This window comes from Cydia fagiglandana, chromosome 10 (genome assembly GCF_963556715.1).
Source record: "Cydia fagiglandana chromosome 10, ilCydFagi1.1, whole genome shotgun sequence".
Classification (NCBI taxonomy): Eukaryota; Metazoa; Arthropoda; class Insecta; order Lepidoptera; family Tortricidae; genus Cydia; species Cydia fagiglandana.
In genome coordinates, this window is record NC_085941.1 from 19,921,051 (window position 1) to 19,939,874 (window position 18,824).

General features: G+C 39.3%; 2 protein-coding genes across 2 annotated transcripts; one reads left to right on the forward strand and one right to left on the reverse strand.

Moving 5' to 3' along the window:
• The first annotated feature begins 5,534 nt into the window (after positions 1–5,534).
• Positions 5,535–5,915, forward strand: LOC134668359 (uncharacterized). Its single transcript, XM_063525840.1, has one exon. The coding sequence runs from the start codon at positions 5,535–5,537 to the stop codon at positions 5,913–5,915; it is 381 nt and encodes a 126-aa protein (XP_063381910.1).
• A 4,673-nt stretch (positions 5,916–10,588) lies between these two features.
• On the reverse strand, positions 10,589–15,453 carry LOC134668264 (organic cation transporter protein-like). The gene is made up of 5 exons (XM_063525749.1): positions 15,245–15,453; positions 12,829–13,084; positions 11,821–12,444; positions 11,359–11,540; positions 10,589–10,868 (listed from the first exon to the last, which is right to left on the reverse strand). The coding sequence occupies exons 1-5, from the start codon at positions 15,353–15,355 to the stop codon at positions 10,662–10,664; spliced, it is 1,380 nt and encodes a 459-aa protein (XP_063381819.1). The 5' UTR covers positions 15,356–15,453; the 3' UTR covers positions 10,589–10,661.
• Between the last annotated feature and the right edge of the window lie 3,371 nt (positions 15,454–18,824).

The following is an 18,824-nucleotide window of genomic DNA, read 5'->3' on the forward strand; positions in this document are numbered from 1 at the left end:
TCCTGCGTAAAAATGTCAAAAATCGAGGTGTCGTACTCCTCTGTTTCCTCCTCCAAAACTTAACCAATCGTAACCAAATTTGGAAATCTAAATGATTATGAAATTATCTGTGTCGGACCGTTTTGCTTTTTTGGCTAATTGATATCAGTTTTGAATACCACGCCTCTCATTGCGGCATAGTCAATTAGGCCATTTTGGCCATTTTTAAAGGGCTCTAGCGCCTTAAAAAACAAAAATATCAAAAAAAGCAAAACGGTCCGACACAGATATTGATAATATTAATCTGTGTTGAAAAAATCATTGCTCTAGCTTCAAAAACCACGGAGGAAAACGAGGAGTACGTTTGTATGGAGGAATGACCACTCCTGTTGGCTCTTAAGTACGAGTTTAACAAGAATCCTATTAAAATGATGATAGCCTCTGAGACGATTGATAACCTCGACCTTGGCCTGAAACTGAATAGGTACAGTCAGCAGCAGAAGTTGCTAAGCGGGCGAGGTGTTCAAAATTAACTTGGCACACTCTTATTCTCTTAACAATGAAGTCGCGTTGAGATCGTTTTGAACACCTGGCCCGCTCAGCAACTTTTGCTACTGACTGTACGTCGCGCGAGTGACTAACAGGCCAATTCGAACGTGCACTGACATCAAACTGATATTAGAATGATGTTGGAATAATATCAGTTAGCTGTTATTCGCGCGGGCGTCTCGCTCGCACTAATACATGTTCGGACAAGTCTGAGTGAAATTATTAGTCTATTCATTTTATAACGTTAATCAAGATTTCCAGAAAATTTACCGTAAGTAATAAGAATACTTTTAAAAAGCCAAAGTGCCCTTTTGTATTCCCCCCACACGTAAAAAAAACATAATAAACTAATTAAACACATTTTAGATCACTCGGTCAACCAATGGGAAACATGAAAAAAATTAAAAGTTTATTTTCTGGTCGAGTAGCCGCAGGTGGCGAGTGCGGTTAAGCTATTCCAGTAGCTCGAAGGGTGAGTTGATCGCTCGATAAACCAGTATCCCCTTCTTTGATCCCTTTCTGCCCATTGCGCTCAGAGCTCACGTTACACTGGTTACTGAGCGTTTGACTAGACGCGCGCGTAAATAATACTCGTTCACATCGGTTACCCCTTGGGTGATGAGTGTGATGACTGTCCATCGCATGTCGATCAAACTCACGTCACGGTTTATTGACTGCTATTAGTGTAACGGTCACGTGTGGACGCGATGGCTTTCGGCCCGATTCGGATTTTGAAATAGACATCTGTTAGATATATTTTAGACATCACCAAGATATGTTTAAGATCTAACCTGTCAAATTTGACATTTGTGCGATTCTGGAGATAATCTTGAACGATTTCCTCAGGATATGACTTAGAGCACAGATTATTATAATAGTTCTTACGAACAGATACTTATCTCTCAAACAAAAGGCAAATACCTACCGTTTTGATACCTACACAAAAATACAATGGAGTGACCTTCAACGCGCCGGTCCCCGCACCGCGTGCACCGGCACAACGCTAGGGTTGCTGACGCTTAGAAATGATAAATAAATACCTACTTAAACAGCGGAGTGAAATAAAAGGAAAGCTAAATCTTAAATTATACCTAATATTCCGATGATGCGTTAGTGTTTGCGAAATAGTAATTTTAAAAGGTCATATGTCCCTGCAGTAACCGCAGTGTTCACGCCGTTTTATAAACCGCGCAATAATCCAAGCATGAATTAGTTTTAAAACTTCGTGTAATTTAAAACCAGATAGAGATTAATGTTACACAATAAAGAAAAACAATAGAAACCCCATGAATACAGGTAATTAATTACAAGTTAACCAGAGCAAAAATGAGTAGGGACTTTCCGGCGTAAAGTTACGAGTAACTTACTGTCGATAAAATAAACATTTACCAAAATAAATTAAAATTTGCTCCCTATTTCAAATAGATAGATATCTAAAACTATACATTTGCCATACATCTAAAACTATACATTTGTCATACATCTAAAACTATACATTTGTCATACATAATAAACATGACATGTTTAATTAAAGAAATTCAATAGTATGTAGGTACCTACTACGTAGCTTGTGACTATCGTAAAAATTGACAGGGTGGCGCGCGGTGACGTGCGTACGTGAGCGCGTGTGGCAATCAACTGGCTTGCTTTTCTACCGTGAACGGGAGCAGATTCGTAGGTATAAATCCGAGCTCGCGCGGAGAGTTCCATAGGCCTGCTTAGAGTTCCAATTCACATATAAAACGTAAAAGTGACATTGGTTGCCCGAATTGCGCTGCAAAAGAGAACTAGTTGATATCTAAACTATATAACGTATCTAGAATGGATCTAGTACGTGTCGTCTCTTGTGAATATCTTGAAGTTCGAATACGGCAGATTAATTTTGAGATTAGTGCCGCGTATCCACTTTGTCGTAAAGACAGATAATAGACAGTAAATAGAAAAGCCACGACTGGAAGATTAGGCTAAGCGTACCTATGCTGAGCTAGGTTTGCAATCCGGATCAGAAATGTATGAAATTATCCGGATCCGGATATTCCGGATCCGGATCCGCGGATCTTCCCATACATTTCAGATCCGTCGTGCAAACCCTAGCTGAGACGTAGGCGACGCAGCGTAGTGCAGAACAGATTTTGTAAAGTATGGAAGATCCGCAATGGAACTTCTGCGTCTTAGCATAATGCTTAGCCTTACCGTTCTAAGTGACCACCTTCATTTAAACGCACAGGCTACGACGACGACGCACGACTATCTGAGTTTACAACATAGTGGGAACGCGACCTGGCCCCTATTTCACCAACGTGACAGGTGCGACAATTCGACAAGTCTCATTGTTGCTGACGTCACAGGCATCCATGGGCTACGGTTATCGCTTACCATCGGGCGGGCCGTATTCCTGATTGTCACCATCATGGTATTATTTAAAAAACTTTATTATATCGGCAAAAAACAGCTATTTCTCTTGTGATGTTTATGATGATAAGGATGACAATTGTCACAAGATTTCAAAGAACTTTCGGTAATTCTTCACAGCAAATGAGTTCTGTGTCCGCATTTCGTGACAATTGTCGTATTTCTTGTGATAATTGTCATTAGCTTTGCAAAATAATTACTTATTTACTGGCGATATAGTGGAGTTTTTTATTTATTAACATGTTGGTGGCAAACAACATCCCACCGACAACCCGTCTGATGGTAAGCGGTTACCGTAGCCTATGGAGGCCTGTGACGTCAGTAACAGTGATGTCGACAAATGCGACGAAGTATGGCGCGGACAAATAAATAAAAAATACCTACGTGTACTTATATAGGTACGAGTATTGTCGATGCCAGTTAGTTTTAGGAAGCAACGAGTGATTATTATTCATATAAAAATGCGTTTCGATACTGATGGTCCTATCCTACCCTTAAAAGATTCTGGCCTTGAAATTGTCAATTTTGATGCCCAAATCTTTGACATTTGCAGCGATGTAGTCGGCAGCAACTTGCTGCAGTAATGCTGGTGCAGACGGAATACAAACGATACTTAAAAAAAGTTTTTAGTAGAATGACCTACTAAAAACCTTGAAGACCTGCCTACCTACCTTGAACAGCGTGGCGAAATGTAGACAAAGAACTGTATTTACGTGCATTTTGCAAATATTAATTTGTATTATAACCTTAATACTTATGTACACGTCTTTCAAGTTCATTGTCATTACATTTGTGTACAAGTATTTACGTCATTGAGGCGTACATAATTGTCATACTTATAAAAACCATATCTAATTAAACATGCACTGATAAATAGCTATAGCTATTATTTAATTTCCAAGAGAAAAAAAAATTAAACGAATACGTCTCTATGAAATACACTGCGGGTAGTTTCAACGTCGGTAGGGCGCCTAAATACCTAATTCGTGTTACGATAGTAATAAGGAACTTTTTGATACCTAAAAATTATTACCTAAAAATTCCACATATCATTAGGGACAATACAATACAAATCCCGTTTATTTCACGGTATCGTCTAGGGTCGTCCCATTCGTTTTTTGCCACGTTCTTAAATTAGTCCTATTCTGCTTTCGTCACCCATTCTACATTCGTCACGTTCGTCGGTGGGCTTTATCATCTTTGGTCATATTTGTTGTTTGCCTTTCTCTTATTCTGACCCATTCCGGTATTCGTCATTATCTTGTTTGGGCATGTTCGATGTTAGTCTATCTCGTTTTCAGTTTCATTCAATATTCGTTATTTTTTCATCGACACGTTCGTTGTTGGTCCCATTCGGTTATTCACAAGTTCTTAATTTGTCTTATTCTGTATTCTGTCATATTCTTCATTCGTCACTTTCGCTGGTAGTCTTTGTCATCTTTGGCCATATTTATTGATTGTCTTTTTCCCAGTGTGGTTATCAATTTCATTATCCCTTCCCTCCCGTGAGTGTCATAGAAGTCACCCTGAAGAAGGTTGATAGCAGTTACCAACGCTTTAATCAGTCTGAAACTATCTAAGTAGCCATACTACTGTGCCCTGGTTTAAGACCAGGCACGGCACGACGGAATAAGCCCCGTGTCCCCGTTTTGGACTATTCCCCTCTACATGTGTATTGTTTAGGATACATTTAATTAATATTTTAAGTATAAGGATTATTGTTTATGGAATCAAAACAAAAAACGAGACAAATAGTGAATGGAACGAATATCGAATGGGACGAATATCCAACGGGACGAATATTTAACGGGACAAATGGAGAATGTGTCCAAATTTCAAAAGAGCCTAAATAAGAAAAATACGAAATTAGAATAAGTCCAGAGATAGGACGAATAACGAATGAGACTTAAAAAAGAAATTGACTAACATCGAACATGCCCAAAGAAGATGATGACGAATACCGGAATAAGCCGAAATAAGAAAAAGGCAAACAACCAAATATAACCAAATATGAAAAAGACCACCGATGAACTTGACGAATATAGAATGGGTGACGAAAGCAGAATAGGACTAATTTAAGAACGTGGCAAAAAACGAATGGGACGACCCTAGACGATACCTATTTCACAACCTCAAAATAAATTGTAAAGGAACACATACTCGTACTTATAGTACATACAGACAGTAAGAAATAGGCGGCCTTATGGCTAAAGAGCGAACTCTTCCTTGGGGTCATCCATTAATTACATCACACGTTTAGGGGGAGGGAGGGGGTCAAGAAAATGTGACATATTGTGACAAGGGGGAGGGGGGAGACACAAACTTTGTGACGTCACTTTAACTTCATCAGTACCTAACCGAAAATTTATTTAAATTATTTTATTCGCTGTACATTTAAATTACAAGTTTTTGAAACGATAATCGTTTTTATACGTTTAATTTTCTTTCCTAAGCAGTTTTGGGTTATAAAATTACTAATTTTTATATCGTCAAAAATATTTTGATATAATATTAATAATACTTTATAGGTACTTACTTAATTCTATAAGAGCATAATAAGACCGGTTCTGACCTATGGGAGTGAAACATGGGCTATGACGCAGAGCCATGTCCGATCTGTCCAAGTCGCCGAAATGAAGATGCTCCGGTGGATGTGCGGGGTAACGAGGCTCGATAAGATACGCAACGAGTACGTTCGCGGTAGCCTCGGAGTACGTGATATCGCCGATAAGCTACAAGAGAGCCGACTGAGATGGTTTGGGCACGTAAAAAGAAGACCTCCTGATTACATCGGGAATGTTGCTATGGATCTGAACATTGTCGGCTCCAGAGGAAGAGGAAGACCGAAGATGAGATGGGCGGACACCATAGAAAAAGACATGAGGGCCTGCGACGTTTCAGTAGACGACACGTCCGATCGCGCGAAGTGGAGAGAAAAGACCAGAAAAGCAGACCCCACAATCAGATGGGAATAATAATGCTGAGGAGAGAGAGAGGTACTTACTTAATTCGATTTGGCGATTTCGTAGAAAAAATGTGACGTCACACTAGGAGGGAGGGGTTTGCCAAATGTGACCAAGTGTGACAAGGAGGGGGGAGGGGTCAAAAAACCTAGAAATTCGTGTGACGTAATTAATGGATGACCCCCCTTGTTGCAAAGTTGTAGGAGGTGCAAAAACTAAATTGGAAAGTAAAAGCTAAACTTAATGTAAGTACCTAATAGCTATAGTTCTTTCTAAACCGTCAAATATATATATATATATAAATAAGGCAATGTAATAAGATTCGATGCCGCATCGGATAGAATATGCGTGCTCCGTGTCAAAGGGAAATTCAGCAACATCTCGATAGTTAATGCGTATGCCCCGACAGAGGGTGCACACGAGAGTATCAAAGATGATTTCTATGACCTCCTGGAATCAATATATGATCGGCTGCCGTCCTATGACACAAAGATACTAGTAGGAGATTTTAACGCACAAGTGGGCCGAGAAGATATCTTTTTGCCAACAATAGGAATGCATAGTAAACATGAGAAGACAAATGACAATGGTGTACGACTCATTAGCTTCGCATCATCTAAAGCCATGGTAATTAAAAGCACTATGTACCCGCACAAGGATATCTATAAGGGGACCTGGAAATCCCCTGACGGTAGAACCGTTAACCAGATAGATCACGCGTTGATAGACAATCGTCATAAGAGCACTATTTTGGATGTGCGGACATTTCGAGGAGCAGACTGCGACAGTGACCACTACTTACTAGGCGTCAAAATTAAAGCTAAAGTGAAGGTCGACAGAATAAAATACAACAAAAGTGAAGACCCCATTAATGTAGAAAGTCTTAAAGATAAACAAATTAGAAGTACTTTTCAACTTGAACTGAGGAATAGTTTTGATGAGTTAGAATTAGATGGCAGCATTGATGAGAAATGGGAGCATATAAAAGATACTGTAAAGAAAATTGCAGTGAAGGTGCTTGGCCGGAAAAAGAGAAAAAAGAAAAGGAAGTGGTGGAACCAAGAGTGTGACAATATTATAAGGGAAAGGACAAGATACAAAAGTTTAGCTGAGCAGGACGAGTTGTGGAAAGATAAATACGAGGAAGTGCGTGTGGAAGCCAGAAAAGTTATTAGAAGAGCGAAAAGGAGGCACTTAGAAAATATAGTCCAGGAAATGGAGACTCTGATTAGAGCAAACGAGTCAAGGAAGTTCTACAAAGAAGTAAAATCTTGTAAGAAAGGCTATCAACCCACAACTCAAGTGCTAGAAGACGCAGACGGCAACCTGATCACGGATGGCGAAGAAATAAAAACCTGCTGGCGTAATTACTTTCAGACACTGCTGAACTGCCCTCCGCTACTCGAGCGCATACCCAGGACCACAGATGATAATGAGGACGAGATAGTGGAACCCCCGAGCTTTGATGAGGTCCGACAGGCAATAATGAGACTCAAGAATAACAAGGCGCCGGGTCTCGACGGTCTGCCCTCAGAATTGTGGAAGTACGGCGGAGGAACAGTGCAGTCCAGGCTTTTTGAGCTGATAGCAAAAGTTTGGGAGGCGGGGATCCAACCGCTTGAGTGGAACACGGGAGTCATCTGTCCTGTTCATAAAAAAGGATGCAAGAAGAGGTGTGCGAACTACCGGGGTATAGCATTGCTTCCAACTGCATATAAGGTGTTGTCATACGTACTCCTCAAAAGACTGGAACCGTACGCGGAAAAGATTCTCAGCGATTATCAGTGTGGGTTCCGTCGAAATCGCAGTACGGTTGACGAGATCTTCCTCCTAAAGCAGATTATGGAGAAAAGATGGGAATATGCACAATCTGTACACATGGTGTTCGTGGACTTCGCTAAGGCATACGACAGCATAGACAGGGACTCTTTATACGCCATACTGAGGAACTTCAACATCCCGAACAAGTTAGTCACCATGGTTGAGGCGGTAACGAGGGCCAGTAATATGAAGGTACGGGTGCAGGGCGATCTGACGGATGCTTTTTCAGTGGACACGGGGCTAAAACAGGGCGATGCCCTATCACCAATGCTTTTCAATTTAGTGCTGGAGTATGTCCTCAGGAAAGTTCTAGATTTGGATGCTGGACTAGAGCTAAACGGAAAGCATATGGTGGTGGGGTATGCAGATGACCTGGCTCTATTGGGTAGTTGTAGAGAAGGGGTCCAGGTGGCGACTAAGACCCTTGAGACTGAAGCTCTGAAAGTAGGCCTACGTATTAACCACGATAAAACTGAGTATCTCCACATGCGACGTTATAAAACCGGTCGAGGCAAACCTGCAGATCTACATGTCGGAGATACTGTGTTCAAAGGGGTGGCCAAATTCAAATACCTAGGTTGTACAATCAACGACAACAATACCCGTGACGAAGAAATCGACATTCGCATTCAGAATGCCTTGCGATGCGGCGCAGCTCTGCATAAAGTCTTGGTGTCCAGGCTTCTCAGCAGAAAAACTAAGATCCGAATTTACAAGACCTATACGACCTATTTTAACATACGGATGTGAAGCCTGGACACTAACTCTGAAGGAGGAAAATAAGCTGTTGGTGGCCGAAAGGAAGATTCTCCGCAAAATCCTCGGCCCAACGCAGAGACCCGATGGCAGCTGGAGAATCCGAAAGAACGCCGAAGTTGAAGAACTAGCTGCTGAACCAAACATCATTGGTGTGACAAAGGCGCAAAGGCTTCGGTGGCTCGGCCATCTTCAGCGAATGGAAGGTGATCGGGCGGTGAAAAGAGCGTTTGAGGGAAAACCGATAGGACGCCGCCCGGTTGGTCGACCTAGGTATCGATGGGCGGATGTGGTGGACGCTGATCTGCGCGAGCTCCGGGTTGAGAACTGGCGAGACACGGCACAAGACCGGGATCAGTGGCGAGCAGTCGTGTTGGAGGCCAAGACACACTTTGGGTCGCTGCGCCAGAGGAGTAAGTAAGTAAGTATATAAATAAAGGCACTAATGATAGAGTTAGACCAAGAAAAGTTTGCAACGATTTTGATAGCCGAAGCAGTGCAAGCGTTATTTTAAACGTCAAAATAAGTAACAGTTGCATTTCGTGGGCTATCAAAATCGCTACAGACTTTTCCAGGTCTAACTCTAACAACATCAGCGGGCGCAGCATGGTTCCATTTTTATCGTCTGTAACTATGCCCGTCACTTTCGCACTTACGAGTATATACTTGTTAGAACGTGACAGGCACGGTGACAACCGATAAAAACACGACCATGCTATATACGGGTGCGTCCCACGAGATATAACTACATAATATATAATTTCATATTAATAACATTCACAAGATATAATGAACGTCTGCTATAACATCAAAAACAATATTTTTATTAGGAATAACGGTCAATTAACATAATACTCATTTTGTATAATGACTTTTTATATAACACTCAAATACTCTAAATTCAGTTTATATAACATACATAACGTATATCGATCATAGTATATACTATCTTTTAGTATACTGATTATAAAATATAATAGCGTATGATATACTAAATAGGTTATAACTCCTACCCCTACAGAAAACAAACTGCTGCCAGAAAAGTAGGTTAGGTTAGGTTAGAACTGCGACCCCTACAGAAAACAAACTGCTGCCAGAAAAGTAGGTTAGGTTAGGTTAGAACTGCGACCCCTACAGAAAACAAACTGCTACCAGAAAAGTAGGTTAGGGTAGAACCGCGACCTCTACAGAAACCAAACTGCTGCCAGAAATGTAGGTTAGTTTAGGTTAGAACTGCAACCTCTACAGAAAACAAACTGCTGCCAGAAAAGTAGGTTAGGTTAGATTAGAACTGCGAACCCTACAGAAAACAAACTGCTGCCAGAAAAGTAGGTTAGGTTAGGTTAGAACTGCGACCCTTACAGAAAACAAACTGCTGCCAGAAAAGTAGGTTAGGTTAGGTTAGAACTGCAACCTCTACAGAAAACAAACTGCTGCCAGAAAAGTAGGTTAGGTTAGGTTAGAACTGCGACCCCTACAGAAACAAACTGCTGCCAGAAAAGTAGGTTAGGTTAGGTTAGAACTGCGACCCCTACAGAAAACAAACTGCTGCCAGAAAAGTAGGTTAGGTTAGGTTAGAACTGTGACCCTTACAGGAAACAAACTGCTGCCAGAAAAGTAGGTTAGGTTAGGTTAGAACTGCGACCCCTACAGAAAACAAATTGCTGCCAGAAAAGTAGGTTAGGTTAGGTTAGAACTGCGACCCCTACAGAAAACAAACTGCTGCCAGAAAAGTAGGTTAGGTTAGGTTAGAACTGTGACCCCAATAGAAAACAAACTGCTGCCAGAAAAGTAGGTTAGGTTATACAATATGAGCATTATGCATTTTGGTGTTAGATGATTTGAGTAATATACATTATAAATCTGAGATATTATGAACGTTATTCATAATGATCATTATATACAATGATATTATACTTAAATAACGGTATACTTAACAAAAGTATATATTTTGATGTTATATCTAACGTTCGTTATACACCTTGAACGGTATACAAAACAAACTTATACAATATGAGCGTATATAATATGAATATTATAGTATAAGTTCTTATGTCTTATATTACTTACCCGCTATATACTACCGCAAGAGTCCAAAAACCATAAATTGAACTTCTTCTTGAATGAGGCAACAGACTGTGATTTCCTAAATATTCCTTAATTCTTACAGTCTTTTCTATTTTATTTAATTGTATAACTTTTGCTTCTAAACATTAGCGTCTTCAACCACTGCAGTACAGGTGACTCCTTGCCGAGGTTAGCAGCCTCCTCCATGGAGTCCGGCAAGGGTGCTCCGAGGGTCTCCGGCGCCAGCAGCACCAGCAGGCCGGACACCAGCGCCAGCACGCCGAACACCAGGAACGGGAGGTGCACCCACACCACTGCTGCCTGAAACATTGTCAAATTAGCCAGAAGACCTGCCCGAAGCCCCTAAGTAAATCTTCAAGCTACTGAGAACAACTAGACTTCGCCTAAGCTCAATCTTTATCAATTAATCCCTGCCGTTTTGTTTCGCTCTTTTCGCTCTACGCGACTACATTTCCATTCTCATCACTTAGATGGTTGGCAGTCCTCAACGGTGCGTTTCTCTAGAAACTTCCTGTCTTGCACAACAAAACTGTGATATGAACTGCCATCGTCGGCGGTTCGGGAACGATACGACCCTAAAACCTTTAAGAAGAGGGCGTACTCAGATATTTAAAAAAATTACCTCTCGTGTTGCAAGTGTTCATGGCCGGCGGTAATTTCTTACCACCAAGGTGCTTGTTTACACCCTATTCCATAAGACCTCTAAACTCATCTATGACGTCTATGACTTCTATTGCACATTTAAAGTACCACCAACGTCTAGCATTCCCGAGAAGGTCGTGATACTCACAACTCCAGGCATGAGCGGCGCTAAGATACCCCCAACTCTTCCAATCATGGAGGAATACGCGAAGAGACTGGACCGGTACCGCGTGGGATACAGTTCAGCGGTGTACACGTACAGAGATGTTATCACGCCGGATACGCACATCTTGCCGATCAGGTATACTGTCAGGGAAAGCCAGTAGTTGCCTGGGAAATAAAAAAGGAATGTTGAAGTTCAATGCTTGGTCATAGAATGGGCATGTCAATTTCGTATTTATTCTTTTAAAATTACTATTTGTTTGGGGAATACAGACGTTTTTAAACATAATTGTCACTACTGTAGGCAATAGTAAAGTAAACAGATTACAGACAGAGATGTTAACAGGATAATATAAATGGAGCACCTTTATGCACTATTTTTTGATCTTCATCAAAAAATTTGTGTATAATCCATACGCAAGAAAATAAACAATAGCTTCAAGCTTACCGCCAGACACAAATATAAACGCAATCTGACAGGCTCCACTTATCAAAAATCCTGCGGCCAATACACCCTTCCTCCCAATCCTGTTTAAAAGCAGCACGGCGGTCCAATACCCCGGGATCTCAATGGCGTTGCACGCTGAATAGTTGATGTATCTGTTTCCTGATATCCCTACAGAAGATATCGTCAGACCGTAGTACATTAGAATACAAGTGATCCACCACACCGGCGTCACCAAACAACGCAATAAAATTGGTTTATGTCTGAACACCAGACAAATTAACCAAGGTTCCGTTGTATCTTTTTCCTTAGTCACAACATCTTTTAACTCCGAGAACTCTTTCAAAGTCGTTTCTGACAAAGCACTTCCATTCATTTTAGCAGCTTTTTTCAAGATGGTTAAGGCTTCTTCGTACCGGCCCTTGCTGATCAGCCATCGAACAGATTCCGGTGCGATCCAAAAGTAGATCACGAAAATAAATTGGGGCAAGTAGAGCATGAGGATTAGATGTCTCCAATAAGGTTCCGTCCAGGCTATTGCACCCAAAAGTGTTTGTCCTACCGCAAGGCAAGTGCTCATAGTGACACCGGTTGCTACACGGTATTTTGGCCCCACATATTCCACAGCTGTAATGATAAAAGGATTCTGTCAAAAATACTTTTTAGACATTTTTATAGCCAAGTGTCCCTTTTGCATGCCTAGGTATCATGTACTCTTCGAAACCTTTCGAAAATGAACTTCAATAAATCAATGTGTTTATGTTTTTCAATCTAAAAGTTCCTTTGCCTACCTTCCGACTACATCATTAGAATTTAAAATAGGTATTAGAGCATTATCATCGGAATTACGGTAGAACGCCAAATTTTAATACAATCAAGCACCGGGATTTGGTTTAAATGTAAGTTAGAAGAAGAAATAGTTAACTAAGTAAAACTGGCATGATAAAATTATGATTATGAAAATTTTATATTACGATGTGAAATATAAAATTTTGAAATGAAATGTCTTACCTAAAATATAAGCACTGGAAAAAGTACACGCTCCAAACAGAGCCTCTACAAACGATATAGATATGTAACAGTTGTAGGAGCCAGAGAAATATGCCAGACTTCCGATCCAAACGGAGTTGAAGGTGGTAAGGGCGAGGGCGAGCCGCCGGCCCCAGCGGTCGGAGATGAGACCCATCATCGGTAGGCAGAACATGTAGCCCAGGGTTCTGGCCGAGCCGATCAAAGTCGGGCGCCAGTCGTCGCAGGCCAGACCAAACTGTAATAATAAGATTTGTTGATATAACTACTGCTTTAATAATGGGAGCATCAACTTTATTTATAAATCTTCACTGTGGTAACGTTTTCTAGGCCGCTGTTTAACATTCATTGTTTATAGAATTTAATAGGGTATTATACTGTATTTAAAATAAATTATTTTACACCATGCATGAAATAAAGCACCAGATAATTATTAGAAAAACATAGATAGGAGTTATTTTTAAACAAAAGTTTTATTTAATAAATCGGATAGAAATATAAAAAGTATGTGAGTTGACCGTGACGTCACGATGTAATGTTTTATATAAATTCCATATTAGCAAATCGTTTTGATAGTTCTAAAAAAGTAACTGATTTGACTAGTAGGAAAATACCCTGTTCACGGTTATCAATGGTCGTGTACTAAGCATAAAATATTTTATGAGTATAACGTGTTTTCTTTTTCTAACTGTGTTACAGATGTCTCCTTAAAAACGGAACAAAAATAATTAGTCCATCACCTATTAACATTGCCATTCGCTGACTAGGAAGATAAACGGACCAATGTTTTATTTGTTGTTAAATTTTATTAGTCAGTTTATACAATTTGGTAGGTATATTCTAAAAAATCTTTCTCTAAAGCCGACCACTGACTAACAGTCCACCGGACGATATCAGCCTGTCAGTTGTTCGGATCTGTCACTTTTTGCGTTTAACCGACAGGCTGTGATATCGTGCGGCGAACTGATAATCAGTGGGCTCCTTTAGTTACGAAAATGTAAGGTAGTATCAAGTGAGCGGAAAATTACATACTTGGGTCAATTTTTGAAGAGGGTGTTTTTTCGACATTTGTATGGCAATTTTTTATTTTTGAAAAATCTAATTTATAATTATCGTTTTAGGAAGGGTTCTTAACAACAAAAAATATACTGTAGGAGGCACCTCTGTACTTTTTATAGTTAGCTAGATATGGACGTTTAAAGATCGACATTTGTATGACACTATTTAGCCATTTGTAAGGCGCTTTTGACTTGTATTAGGCCTTTTTCAACATTATATGGCAGTATCAACATGTATATGGCACTATTTATTATTTTTGTTGCATTTATAAGACCCTGACGACATTTGTATAACGCCTTCTCGACATCTGTATGGCACTATGTCGACATTTGTATGCCACAATCGACATTTATACGGTCAAAATAGCCGTATAAATGTCGCCATACAAATGTCGCGACATGTCGCCAATAATATTTTTTAGCGATATTTCCTACACAATACAACCAATTCAGTTATTTATTTTACTATATATTTTAACACTATATTTGCAACTATTATTATGAAATAAACATTTTTATTCCAACTATGTACCAACGTATTAAGCGTCCATACAAATGTCATTGTAGTCGTACCAAAATATATCGAGTGAGATTTTTATCTGTTTTTAATTAAATTAAACTGTTTCCGGGTCTACATTTCATGTCAATCGATGCCCAACTAACCGCACTATTGCATCCTAATATTAATCTAACCGTTATTCAATAGACAAAGAAGTTTATAGGGGTTATATTTAAGTCATAACAAAACAGGTGCCGCGCGGGACAGCGATAAAAAGGCTTCCCTTGTTTTATTAAATAACGCATTAATTTATCAATACAATTAAATCAATTCTCTAGAAAATGCTCTTTATAGAAATACAAAGTTGTTTATAATAAGTTGCCTACATCCAAAGTTATGATTTTTTTTATTGCGCTATGCCGCCACTGGGACACGCGAAAAACGGTAAATTTCGCCGTTTTTGGAACTTCAAATGCGATTTTGTCAGGAACAAATAATATTTTAGGTACAGTTGTACATGATTTTTAAAGCTTATAATACACTGAATGAAAATATATACATACCCAGTCTTTTAGTCCTATGGACTTCGAGTTTTAGCCGTGGGACAGCAAAAAATGTCTATTTGAAAATTGACCCACTTACATTTTTTCTGATAAAAATTGGGATTTCGTTTTTATTCCACACAGAATAAAAATGAAAGCTCTTTTAACTTAAGAAAACTAAACCAAATACCAACCAAGGAAATAAAAGCGACAACAGGTAAAAAACCGGTCCAAAAACGGTACTAAAAAGGCCGCTTGAAACAATTACGAGTAGAATAAAATGTTTGAAATAGAAATACCTCGTAATAAGCCGAATTCTTATGCTCATAAACATAATCCTGGCATTGCACCGACGTGTTCCTATTGAACAAGTCTGCTGAACAGGATTCATTGTTCCGTGACATGTTCATTGTAAAACGGTGGCAGTTGTCGAAGGAGTCCCCTGACGACGGCACCGCGTTCAGGATCCATGGTGGGGAGAACAAGGGGGTGTCCTCACATTCAGGGATGAGGCATCTGGAATAATTTATATCTTGAACCAGTATTTGAATAAATAGGTAGTAAACTGGCTTAAGAATAAGTACTGATTTTCCATACAGAAACAGTACTGGAACCGGGAATTCCTGGTTCTCTCCGTATGAATTCAGTAATTCTAATGAAGAACTGCACTCGGCTTTTCGTGATGCTGTCTACAAAATAATAAAGTGACCGGGCGTGTTGTATCAGGAAAGGAATAGTCTGGTGTGAGTCATCCTTAAGTCCAGTTACTACACTTAGAATAAAAAATAATCAATGGTCTTCAGCTGTTTCAAAAAGAGTTGTCTCTCTTCTTCTTCCTTGTCTACTTTTACTAGAGTTGGACCGTAAAAAGTCTGCAGCGATTTTGATAGCCCACGCAGTGCAAGTGTCATTTTAAACGTCAAACTTCTATGAAATTATGACGTATAAATAACATCACACTTCGTGGGCTATCAATTCCGCTGCAGACTTTTATTGGTGCGACTTTACCTTAATTTAGAGGAAGTTACTTCAAGAATTCTTAATTTAAAAGATGAGTGCAGTATTTTTAAATCTTATTTGTTTCACCAATTTTTTCACAAAAAAAAAACATTTCCTTATAGGTTGATTAGAGACTTGGGGCGGCGTCTACGTGACAGAGGAGGCGATCCCCGTTCAGGCTCCTATCTAGTCCAACAGATATCGCTTGCCATCCAGCGCGGTAATGCCGCTAGCATCTTTGGCACTTTTGGGCTGGGTGGGGGTCGGAATGGGGCTGATAGTGTAAGTAGGATAGTATATTAGTAATATGTTTAGATTTTAAGTTAGGAAATTGCATGTAAATTATTTAAGTAGATTTTAAGATTGACTTTGATTTGTATTTGATGAATTAATAAACTGAATTGTTTGTTTCCTTATATATATTTCATTGTTCTTAATCAGTAAACTAATCTTACCTTGTTTTGACCTTCACAACAGTAAACAGATAAGCATAGCACTGCACACTCCCTACCAAAGCCACCAGAGCACACAACACCACGGCTCTGAGCTGGAACCGCCCCCATTGACCGATTTCTTCCACTAGGATCCGATCCAGATTCAACTCCCTTCTATCCGCAGACATTTCGAAGACTCGTACTGAAAAGGCGCGAACTAGCTTAAATTTTTTGACACATATTCTTGCTAAAGTTATGATTATGAGAGGTTTATACACTTGTCAGTAGGTACGTCTGACTTTGAAATTGCATTTGTTTTTTGTTTCTTAAGCTATCGCAACTTAATGTTTTTTCCAAAAATGATGGATATTCATGTTTTTTCAAAAATGATGGGTCACAAATCTAATGGCTTCAAAAGTCGAGATTAGATACATCGGAACGCCCAAGGTGCTCAATAATATCTGATCTTTAACGATTATAATAGAGGCTTTGTTTGCATGTTTGTTAAAACCTTGTCCGCTCCGTAATATCAACCACCGACTGTACAAAATGCTCTTTAGACAAGAAAAAACATTGTTTTTTTTTAATAAATTTTCGAGATTGCGATAGGATACCGTTACTGCTACGCGTATCGTAAGCTAATGAAAAATTGAACGGTGCTGCAGTCTTTGCCGTGACCAACGTTTGAACACTTGTTTTTATTACCGGCTAAGTCAATGATGAATCATAAAGTCTCTCATATAAATATTTTACATGCGGTTTAATTCATAAAAAGTTTGTAATTAGATTTATGAACTTGCTTTTTAGTCAAGGTGACAAGAAGGTTAATGGCCAAACCGACAAATGAACATATAGCTATGATCTTACTTCTAACTACTTACTAAATTAATTAAATACAGTTTAAAATAATCCTACTTTTGATAGGCGGATAGAAATGCTGCGTGAATACGATTCCGATTTATTTTTGTAACTAGCGACTCACCCTTGCTTCGCACGGGTTAAAAAAATCATACACCTAAATCTTCCTCAAGAATCGATCTATTGATAGGTGCAAACCGCATGAAAATCCGGTCAGTAGTTTTTGAGTTTATCGCGAACAAACATACAAACACAAAAACACATAGACAACGGCGCTTGTTTTTTTTATAAGGTGTAGTGATAGTGATTGAAAATTAGTAGAACCATCAAAATAAAAGTAACTTTAATTAGGTAAAAAATATTTTTAGTTTCAAATTATAGCGTAAAAATAAAAGTATTATTAGGTAGGTACGCGATAATCATATAAATAAATAAATAAAATAAAAAGTCATTTATTGTAGCAAACAAAACATACAGCAACGAATCAGACAAGAAAAACAGGTTACAATACAAGGTAGTCCAATAGGGTTGTGGACTGTATATAATATAAATACACGCCTAACGTCGTTCTACTTTATTTACCTATGTCTGAATATTTTCTTATCTTTCGTGTTACACTAAACTAATGAGCTCACCTTGTAGTGACCTAATGCTACCAAAGGTCGTCAAAACAAAACATTCAAACACAAATCTTTTTATCTAAACAAGTTCTCCAGAGAAGCAATCTACAAAATAACACATAAATTAAACAAAACTAAACTTAAATATAAATAGAAACTAAATAAGTATAAAATAAATTGGCTACTGAAGCCCGTCCCGGGCTGCCCCCGGCGCAAAGGTGCCCATCACGTTCGGTGCGTTGCCGCGTTGGACTGCGATGGACAACCTTTGCATCAGGAAAAACCCGGAGTGGGGGTCAAGGCCCCTTTCAAGCAGGCGACGACCCAGACCATGGACGAAGGACTTACCCTCAGCGCACCAGCAACTTGAGATCTCGACAGCGAGGGGGACGAATAAATACCCGCTAAGCGCCGAGTATTTATCTAAATGAATATAACTCACCAATATTAATCAATTATAATTGTTTAATTGAACGACTTATTTATTCCGATTTAGCGAGCTCCACCTCAGCCCCAACTGACTTTAACCCAATTTAAATAAACTTTTTTTATTTTTATTTTTTATTATGGATGGGCTTACTCATGGCCACAGACTAGCCGAGGCGTAGACGCGGCCTACGATGGAGCGAGCTCGCCCAGAAGCCTGTTCACTCTTGATTAAACATGGTTAAGGAAGAATTAACATAAAGCCTTTATCGCTACGATAATCTTGTAATGGGAGAAGCAGTAATAATCCTTTCGCCAGAGGATTACATCGTTAACTCGGAATGAACCTGGTTTTATATTAAGGTCTGCTTTAATGAGTAACGGCCTGATGCGAACTTTAAGATACGCCCATTAATAGATCTAGAAACGATATTGATTCGATATGTCAGTCAAATGTGACGTTTCTTCAAACAAAAACGTCACATTTGACACTGACACATCTAATCCATATCGTTTCTAGATCTATTAATTGACGTATCTTA